Genomic DNA, 11,009 nt, shown 5'->3' on the forward strand with positions numbered 1-11,009 from the left:
TTGAGAAGAGTTTTTGCTATCTGAGGTTTTTTGTTATTCCAGATGAATTTGCAAATTGCCCTTTCTAACTCAGTGGAAAATTGAGTTGGACTTTTGATGGGGATTGCATTGAATCTGTAGATTGCTTTCAGCAAGATAGCCATTTTTACTGTATTGATCCTGCCAGTCCATGAGCATGGGAGATCTTTCCATCTTCTGAGATCTTCTTTGATTTCTTTCTTCAGAGACTTTGATTTTTTTCTCCAGAGACTTGAAGTTCTTATCATACAGATCTCTCACTTTCTTAGTTAGAGTCACACCAAGGTATTTTACATTATTTGTAACTATTGTGAAGGGTGTTGTTTCCCTAATTTCTTTCTCAGCCTGTTTATCCTTTGTGTAGAGAAAGGCCACCACTAAACTTAAGGGGGGGGGCAGGGAAACAAAACAAAAATTCCCAACGCAGTGGTCTGATGAGCCATGTCTCCCACAGGCCTAGTTTTCTGAACACTTGGTCCCTAGTGATGTCACGCTTCAGGAAAATGGAGCTTTACAATATGAAGTGCATGCTGGGAGTGGGTTCTGAGAATGTATAGCCATGCCCCACTTCCAGTTCAGTCTGTGCTTCTTACATGTAGGTGGAAATGTGATCTCTCAGTTTCTTGCACTGGTACCTGCTCCATGCCTTCATGCCTCCCTTGGGAACCATATGCCAAACCAATTCTTCCTTCTCAGTTGCCTTGATCATGGTGCCTTATCACAGTAATAAAAAGTAACTAACACAAACTATATTCCACCAAATCTCCATTCAAGAATATTAACTAGAGCAGTGGGCTGGATGTGATGGTCACACATTTAATTCCAGAAAGGGAGGCAGTGGCAGGATGCTCTCTGTGACTCTGAATCCAGCCTGGTCTACACAGGGAGTTCCAGGCTAGAGAGGCCACATGTGGCACTGTTTCAAAACCCCAAACCTCAAACCAAACCAAGCCAAACCAAACCAAACCAAACAACAAACAACTCCAGGACCATCACTATCCCACAGTGTGCACTTACAGACTGGTCAGGTCCATCTCCTCCTAGCACCCTGAAGCCAAACCCTGATTCTTGTTTCCGAAGAAAGACATCCAGATCTTTGGTGTTTGGTGCTAAGGAAAATAAGAATATGTAAATATAATTTATTTTAAAAGGATTAAAATAAAGCTCAATATTTGATAGAAAACTATTATAGAGCATTCAAAAACTATAATCTCAGAACACCTGATATGTGAAAATATACGTGAGAGCTTAGCTGAGATGCAAATGATTTAAGTTAACATTTGAGCAGGGTACTTTAAATACTAGGAAAAGAGAGCCCATAAAATGCCTTATTTCTACTCGTAAGCAAATAGATTTGTCTAAGAAAAACTATTTAATATGAGCTCTTTACTTAACCTAAATATGTAAAATGTTCATATTTTTAAAGAAAAAGAGAAACAGGTGTGTATCTCCTAATGGCCCTATTTTCTAGATGGGTAAACTAAGGGCCTGAATAACTCACCTGATGTCTTCCAATAACTGGCAGAACTAAGATTTAAACCCCAGCTTGACTCCCCAGATGCCAGGCCTGCCCCCCACAATCTTGTCCCTAAGGAGCTAGATGCATTGAGAATATTTATTCAGAAAAGTCAATTTTAGGTCTAAGATTTTGTCTCTAGGAAAATGTTAGCTTTATTCATAAGAAAGATGAATTTACTAAGAAGAAGAAAAAATAGATAAACTGCCAAGAAACTACATAAAAAGCAAGTGAAATATGGTGTAGGGCAATTTCCTGGTAATTCTTTAGAAGCAATCTCTTTGGATGAATACTTCCTACCAGAATCATGGAACATTAGGGTAGAGGTGGTTGGCTAAGTGGTGAAACATGTGCCCAACACAAATGAGGAGCACGGTTGTAGGTCCGTCTGCCAGCAGCAACAACAACACACCAAACCCCAGCAGATAAAGCACTGGAATTAGATGAGTCAGGCTCACAATGTGGCTTTGTGGGTCCCTTGCTATGACTATGGACAAGAAGTGGAAGGGGTGAAGGAGACTACCAGCCTCACAGAGTTGTTCTCCGACCTCTACACCTACATGTGCTTGTGGCATGCATGTACTCATACACGTTACACACATATACACACAGTAATAATAAACTAAATTTTAAAAAGGAAAGGAGGAGAATCCGTGAGTCAAACTCATTTTTACAGTGGGCCCACAGTCAGTGCACAGTTCACAGCAATAGTAAAATATATCAGAGAATGAATGGACAGCCTGAAGAAGGGCTCTACACATCATAGTTTAAATCATTCCTTTGCTAGGCTTGCAGCTGGTTTGCTCCTCTCCTCTCTGTTTTGTTTTGTTTTTTTTTTTTTAAACAAATTGGCTGGTTTGCATTTGTTATTTAAGGTTTATTTATTTTATGTATATGAGGACACTGTAGCTGTCTTCAGGCACCAGAAGAGGGCATCAGATCCCATTACAGATGGTTGTCAGCCACTCTGTGGTTGCTGGGATTTGAACTCAGGATCTCTGGAAGAGCAGTCGATGCTCTTAACCACTGAGCCACCTCTCCAGCCCTGGTCCTCTTCTTTCTGAACATGGTAGGCAGGTACCAAGATGAAGATGCAAAACTAGCTACCTACAATGAAGTCAGTTACATATACTATTTCCACTTGTGTATTCCTTTTACAATGCAGTACATTTTTCCTAGTAATTTATTTCTTTTACTCACTTTACATCCCAATCACAACTCCCACTCCCTTCTCTATTTCTTAAAAACAAGTAAATTTTTAAAAAATCAAGCCTAAATAAATCTAAAGCTTTACTTCAGAAAAGATTTATCAGTAACTAAATTAGTGTAAAGGGATACTTTTTTTTTTTTTGGTTTTTCAAGACAGGGTTTCTCTTTATAGCCCTGGCTGTCCTGGAACTCTCTCTGTAAAAGGGATACTTCTTAATTGTATACTTTTTCTTCTCCTAGTTGCCTCCTTTAAGAAGTCTGCTGTGGTTTCCTCTTACTTACCAGACTGATCCTCCTCCATCCTCCAGCCAGAAACATCTTTCTAACACATACGACTAGCACTCTCTCCCGACAGCTAAGTGCATTCTGTGCTTCTCTTTCATTCACCCTTCAGCTTCCTTTTCTCCTGTCCATGATCTGTTGTACTCTTCCTCTGGCTTTCCTGCCAATTGTAGCCATACTGCAGATCACAGGCCAAGGAAGCCAGTGTACAGTACTCCTCCCTTTGTCTTCTTCATAACATCTCATCCTTGAAGGCTATGTGTGCTTCCTGTATAAGGCACTGCCTGGTGCTACGTACCTTCCATGCTGATAAACTTGCTGTTGCTTACTCTGCATCCCACTGTACCCAGTGTATCTTTCTACTCTGTCCCTGCTAGGCTCTATGCACCTGTTCTGAACCCCATCCTCATGGCTGAGCCAAGCACACGTCCGCTGTGCCACTCTGCTTGTGCCATATACGCTTATTCCATCACAAGTTTGTTTGCTCAGTTTGGAATTAATAAAATTTCTACATGCATTATGTAGCAGATGTGCAGCTTGGTCTTCACATGGGTCCTGAACAACTGGACTGGATTTATCCCAAAAGCTGTTACCAGTCAGTGGGATATGTTCTTCTAGCTGAGCTGCCTTGTCTGGCCTCACTGGGAGAGGATGTGTCTAGCCCCACAGAGACTTGATGTGCCAGGGTGGAGGGATACCTAGGGGGCCCCTTACCTGCTTAGAAGAGAAGGGATGGGGGATGAGAGGAAGGATTGTGAGAGAGGGTGAGAGGGAGGAGGGGTGAGAGATGGATGTAAAGTGAATAAAAAAAATTGTAGGTGCAGATAATTATTTTTCTCTATATTGCAATGGACCTAACATTGTATCTAGCGGACAGCTTGTACTTAATTTATGGTTTTGAAGAAAAGGAATGAATATTGAACATATTCAGTAAAGGCTCAGGATCACACTAACATGGGATTGAAGGAATAATATCTCAATATGCTTGTAGAGGGTGAGACAAGGGTTCCAATGTTAAAATAATGCAAATTGATCTTGTTACACACTCCCCTGAAATAGTTCACAACTACTTACGTTTATCTTCATATAAAGTCTTAGATTTCAGGTAGACTTCAGAAGGATCCAATTTCGGGGATCCTGATCTGATTATGCTGGGTGGAAAAGGCATCGGCTGGGGAATAGGCTCATTTATAGTCTCCAAACTTCCTGAATTTTCTTTTGTATCTGTTTTCTGAAATAGAAATAAAAGGGTCTTACTTAGTATTTTAACAATAAGATGGTTGGTTATTTTACAGAACCATGGTGTAAACTGTGGGTGTTAACTAAGCAGAGTTGTATAGATGGCAAAGTTACAGAAGACTGGTTGTATGCCCACAGACTCACTTACACAGCTATCTCTATGTGGTTAAAACATAGTTACTTACATTATTTAAAGAGTCTATAATGATTCAACTGGAGGGCTCTGGTTTTATGTTTAAGCGGTCTTACCCTTTCCTTCACCACCAAGACACAAAAAGATTTGGAGATGAAGATAATTAAATAGAAGGTAGCCACCTCCCACTCACTAACTTTAATTCCCAGTGATGATGTTTAAGATAATATTCTTTTGAAGAAACTGGGTTGGGAGTGTTATACCTCCTGATATATGACTAAACCTTTACTGGCCAATGCAAAACAATCTTGGAAAACACCCATTTTGGCCAGTCAGAAAAGGAAAAGCAAAATACAAATACAGCTTTCCCAAAACAGTCAGGCAGTTATTTCTTTATTCTCTTTATCATCATCATCATTGCTCTCATCATGATTTGTGGTGTGTGAGTGTGGGTGTGCAGAGCAAGGTCAGAGGACTCCTTTCAGGAAGTCAGTTCTCTCCTTCCCCTGTAGGATTTTTCATCCAACTCAGGTTGTCAGGGTGGCAGAGCAAGAACCTTTAATCACTGAGCTATCTCACTGGCTCCAAAGTGAGTTCTTTAATAACAAATTCAAATAAAAATTTCAAAACTAGCCTAAAATGAGAGTTTGAGATCAACTCTGCCCTCCTGATTCTTTGTTGCGAGAAGAGTCACAGGCATATATAATAATGAGCACCGACAAGAATGCAGGGGCATCAGCTTATACAGGAGTACTGAAAGGTGAATCATTCCCAAGTGTTGTGCCGTAAAGAACCCCTCACTGACCCAGACTCAGTGAGATAGCAGCAAGGTGACAGAGCCACCTCCCCTTCCCCCACATGTTCTAGGATTCTGTCAGCATCCCTAAAGGTCACTAGAGCCTTCCATCATTGTCTTCAGTGTCACCATAGCTGCAAGGGAACTTACCATGAAACACAGAACTAAAATGGTTGCTAGAGGAAGGCGAGGAATGCAGAAAATACAGTGCAATCTTAACTGACTGGACAGAAAGAACTTCTATTCATGCTGAACTAAATGGTACAGAGAGCCCATAAAAAAGCAAACCCTAAATGATAACTGCCCTCCAAGTCCCACCCTGCATGCCCTGATCCATTCAACAGAAACTTTTGCAGACTTAGTGTGTTGGAGGGAATTAACGTATTTAATACTATGTCATCTTTCCTTTAAAAACCTAAGACTTTTCATAGAAACCATCTTTCTATTCCCAGTAGGACAAAGCATTAACTAAGCTGAGGTTTTAAGTATAACTGTCATTATATCCATGTGTGTATCCACAAATGTATGTTAAGCCTGGTAGAGTTTCTTCTACAATGATTGTGCTATTTGGACACAACCATTTTAATGTCTATTTTCTCTATCTGGATCTGTAAGTAGGTTTTTCAGTTATTCAAAGGAATAACAAAGAAGACACAGTTTTAGATCCATTAGTCTTATCACTTGATACAAGAAGATTTAGCTCAGAAGACAACAATTATTTTGGAAAGTTTTGCTTAGTTTTAAATTTAGGATCATCTAAGTCTGGGGATTTACAACCTCCATGAAATTATGATCAACTAGTGTGTGGTTTCCTTGGACACCAGCAAGGAGATGTGTTAATGGCTTGGCATCTGTCTTGATAATCAGCTACTTCTTCCCTGGCTCCTCTGTAACAAACTAAAAGGATGATTACACTGGTTCTTCCACTGCCCACTTTATGACTTTGGAGAATAGGTAGGACCACTGGTAGCCTGGGCTTCTAAGTGCTCTTCCAGTAGCCAGCCATCACCAGGCCAGCACAGCCTGCAAAGGGAGTTTCCTATCAATACCTGGCGTTTCTGATCTAAGTCTAGGGCAATATACCTTTCTGACTTCTCCCAGCCATTTTCATAGCAAGGAGCTGCTCTCCAGAAGAAAGGAGGCAGTTCTTTCAGGGTGTGAGAAAAACACTGGAGGACCACCATATTACTCACCGTTTTGGCAGTTTTGGTTGGTGAACAAGGACCTAAGATTAAAACAAAACCAAAATTTAAAAACAGAAAATGTTCCTAGACCAAACATTATTAATATCTATGATGAAAGTTCAATTCTATCTAGTATCAACAATGTGTCAGGCATTAAACAACTATTATCTCCAGAGGCATAAATGTGAAAACCATTTAATAATAGTTGAGGTTCCTTAAATCACAGAAACAGTACGCAGAGAGACAGAACACTGACATCAACCATCCAATATCAAACCATGGCCTCTGTATTATATTTGTTAGAAAACTCTCAAGCACTTACAAAGATATTTCCTTTAAATATCTGTTTGTTCATTTATTTTGAGTGTGTGTGTATGTGTATGTGAGTGTGTGTGACTGTGTATGTATATGTGTATATGTATGTGTATGTGTGCATGTGTATATGTGAGTGTGTATGTGTATATGTGAGTATGTGTGTATATGTGAGTATGTGTGTGTGTACACCTCAGCTTGCCATCTGCTTTAGCTACTTCTTCTGGTTCTTCTGAAACAAACTAAAAGGAAGTTTAAAAAGGGTTTTCAATTACCCACTTTATGACATGAAGACAGGACTGTTAGTAATGTGCACACATGGAGGCCAGAAGAGGTTACTGAATGTCTTCCTCTACCACACTCTGCCTGTTCCCTTGAGGCAGAGGCAGGGTGTCTACCTGAACCCAAGGCTCATATTTTCTCAGGTAGGCTGAAAGTCAGTAAGCCCCCATGATCCTTCCTTCTCCACCCTGTTCTGAGCTAGGGTTACAGGTATGCATGGGTTGCCTGGCTTGCCCATATCTGAACCCTACTGAATCATTTGTCAGCTCCATAACAAAGATGCTTTTTAACCTGGCTCTCAGAATACTGTACTATATATCACTTGGAAAAAACACCAAAAGGGGTCAAAGAAATGAGAATAATGAAAACATCTCCTAAGATGTAAAGTCATTTTGTACCTCAAATATAAAAACTAAGAATCAGGGTGATAAAGAAGAAAGCCTAAAACACTAGTCACTCGATGGCATGGACTTAAGAAAGTCTATTGAAATACAACTTTGTAGTTAGTCCTTAGAATTAGATTCATAATGTCTAGGAAAAATTCATGTCAGTTGATAATCTTGAAAAATGAAAAACTTCACATTTTTTCACATAAGCATTGTGAGGTTTAATTAACACATACAGGCAGATCATAGAACTTAAAATACTGGTCAGGTTAACACCTCCCAGATGTTTTACTCATACATGAATATGTTAGCATTCCAAACCTCTAGTGTAGTACAGGCTAAAAAGTCAATTTCTATTATTGTTATCAACAGAGAGAATGAAATTAAGAGGATGTATTTATTTGAAATAACATAGTATCATGATTTTCTCTAATCATTAAAATTATAAATCAAATTTTAAAAAGTCTATCATGGGGAAGAAATTATATTCATAATGGACATGAATGAAACCACCAATAGCCAACACACAGAGCTAAAAAATACACTGCTGCTGAAACATGCAGACAGAGCCCCAAGGACAATGCACGCTAACTGCCAGGGAAATCTGCCCGGCCTGTAGGGAGGGTGATGCTTGGTGTGAGAGTCATCCTCGCGTGTTACTCACCTCCTCTTAAGATAAGTAATGGAACATCTGCACCTACTGGGAACTGCTTTAGGACTTCTACGACTTGGAGATGTGTTAAATTCTGCACATTCTGATGGTAAATTTCTTTGATGATATCCCCTTTTTGAAGGCCTTGACACCACTGGCTATCCAATATCATTTTCACCTTCTGTCCAGTTGGGCTGTCAGCAATTGCAAACCCAAAGCCTTTGGGGCCCTTAATCAGAGGGATAGTCACTAGTTCAGGCTGTGAGCTGCCTGATGATGCCAGAGATGCCCTCTGCTCACTTGACTCAGATGGACCATTGAGACGATCACTGGCCAAGATTTGTCCTGATTTTCCATTCTGATCCAAAACCATTGCTCCCAGTTTAAAATCCTGAGTATTCATGCATGTCTCTCCCTTTGTTAAAGATTGTCCATTGATGACAGGGGTAGCAGCAACAATGTCCACAACAGGATCTTCACTGTCATCAGGAAGTGGATAACCACGGCATAAAGTAAGGTTGACATACTGGTTGACAGGTACCAGTTGAAACATCTGGACAACATCTGCATGGGTGTGACCAAGGACACAGTTGCCATTGATGTCTACAATAACATCACCTGATAAAATATAATCATGTTAAAATATTAAAACCACCAAACAAGTTAATCTTTCTGTTGGGGGAAAGGGAAAAAACAAGATCTGAAACTACATTTGAATTCTGAAACTCTAATTGTTCGTAACTGTTGAAAAGAGATTTACAGTATATGCATTTGCTATGTTATGACTGTGCTCTAAAATACACACACACACACACACACACACACACACAAATATCTGCATCTTTTAAGATTTATTTTTAGGGGCTGGAGAGATGGCTCAGCAGTTAAGAGTACTGCTACTGTCTGGACTCTAGAAGTCCTGAGTTCAATTCCCGGTACCCACATGGTGACTCATGAACAACTATAAAATGAGCTGATGCCCTCTTCTGGCACCAAACCGTGACACTATTGCTGATGCCAAGATGTGCTTGCAGACAGAATCCTGTCTACCTAGANTTTGTAGACCAGGCTGGCCTCGAACTCAGAAATCCGCCTGCCTCTGCCTCCCGAGTGCTGGGATTAAAGGCGTGCGCCACCACGCCCGGCTCATTCTGATTTTTAAGAAATAGGGAGATTAGAATGACATTAGATCATCACCTATTTTACTTTAGGATTGTTTCTGTAGATTTTGCTTTTGGTTTTTTGTTTGTTATTGTTAGTTTGATTTCAAATAGCGAAAGCAGCAGCAACAACAAAATCAAGGTAAGCAATGACTATATATTTGACATACTGGAAGGTAAGATCAATTAATTCTTATAAGATTTAATTTTCTCTTCCTCCTTTATATTATGCTCATTTTATAGAATAATTTCACGGAATTTTAACAGTTGGCAATTTTTTAAAGCAGCACCTTGACTTTTGAAATCAGTTCTCCAACAACAAAATAAAATAAAACTTCATTATCTCATCTATTTGCTTTTATTTCATATAGTTATTTAAAAGCTTACTGACAAATAAAAGTGCTTTAATTTGTTCTTGTTTCACTGAGGCTTCCAAAAATTAGGACACATGGTGTTGAAAAAAATGTTACAAAGTTGGGGCTGGAGAGATGGCTCAGCAGTTAAGAGTACTGCTACTGTCTGGACTCTAGAAGTCCTGAGTTCAATTCCCGGTACCCACATGGTGACTCATGAACAACTATAAAATGAGCTGATGCCCTCTTCTGGCACCAAACCGTGACACTATTGCTGATGCCAAGATGTGCTTGCAGACAGAATCCTGTCTACCTAGAGGTTCTACCAGCACCTGACCAATATAGATGCAGCCAACCATGGACTGAACCTGGAAACCCCAATGGAAGAGCTAGGGGAAGGAATGAAGGAGCTGAAGGGGATTACAACTCCATAGGAAGAAGAACAGTATCAACTAACCAGAACCCCCAGAGCTCCCAGAGACTAAACCACCAACCAAGCACACATGGAGGGGCCCATGGCTCCAGATACATATGTAGCGGAGGATGGCCTTATCTGACATCACTGGGAGGGGAGGCCCTTGGTCCTGTGGAGACTTGATGCCCCAACGAAGGCAGATGATAGAGGGGTGAGGTGGGAGTGGGCAAAGGAGCACTCTCAGAGAGGCAAAGGGGAGGGGGAAGAAGGGGGATAGAATGAGGGGTTTGTGGAGGGGTGACCGGGAAGGGGGATATCATTTGAAATGTAAATGAATGGAATGATTAATAAAAAATAAGACACAGTATACTCATATACATAAAATGAATACGGGCTGGTGAGATGGCTCAGTGGGTAAGAGCACCCGATAGCTCTTAGCTCTTCCAAAGGTCCGGAGTTCAAATCCCAGCAACCACATGGTGGCTCACAACCATCCGTAATGATCTGACGCCCTCTTCTGGTGTGTACTTACATATAATAAATAAATAAATAAATCTTTAAAAAAAAATAAAATTAATACATTTAAAGACAGATTTGTTTTAATATTCTCATTTATTTGTTCTGAGTGTGTGTCTGTGTCAATGTATATGTCACGTGTGTGCAGTACAGACAGAGGACAGGACAGGGTGTTGGGTTCCCTAAAGCTGGAGTTACAGACAGTTCTCAGCTGAAAGGCCAGCAAGCGCTTTTAACCACTGAGACATCCCCTAAATGTCAAATTATTAATTATCTTAATATCAAGTGTTATAATCTCAAAATTCAAGTCTATAATTTAAAAACCCTCCAAGTTTTATTATAATTGTTAATGTACTTTCTGAGTCATTACTAAGTGGCTATTCAAAACTCAGGAAAGTATGGGTATTTAGCATACACAAGAAAATTACTGGCTACTAGTACAAACATGTTATCCTTAAATGACTCTTAAATTCATTCTAATTTTTTTTTTTTCGTTTTTTCGAGGCAGGGTTTCTCTGTATAGCCCTGGATGTCCTGGAACTCACTTTGTAGACCA

General features: G+C 40.0%; 1 protein-coding gene across 1 annotated transcript in view; it reads right to left on the bottom strand.

The window, feature by feature from the left end:
• Magi3 (membrane associated guanylate kinase, WW and PDZ domain containing 3) overlaps positions 1–11,009 on the bottom strand; it is a 192,090-nt gene that overhangs the window by 28,750 nt on the left and 152,331 nt on the right. Inside the window, exons 10-13 of the mRNA XM_021159113.2 lie at positions 8,022–8,627; positions 6,387–6,418; positions 4,100–4,256; positions 1,036–1,127 (exon numbers count right to left, since the gene is read on the bottom strand). Of these exons, the coding sequence (XP_021014772.1) occupies positions 1,036–1,127; positions 4,100–4,256; positions 6,387–6,418; positions 8,022–8,627 (887 nt within the window). The remainder of the gene's footprint in view (positions 1–1,035; positions 1,128–4,099; positions 4,257–6,386; positions 6,419–8,021; positions 8,628–11,009) is intronic.

The sequence above is a fragment of the Mus caroli genome, chromosome 3 (genome assembly GCF_900094665.2).
Source record: "Mus caroli chromosome 3, CAROLI_EIJ_v1.1, whole genome shotgun sequence".
In the NCBI taxonomy this organism is placed as follows: domain Eukaryota; kingdom Metazoa; phylum Chordata; class Mammalia; order Rodentia; family Muridae; genus Mus; species Mus caroli.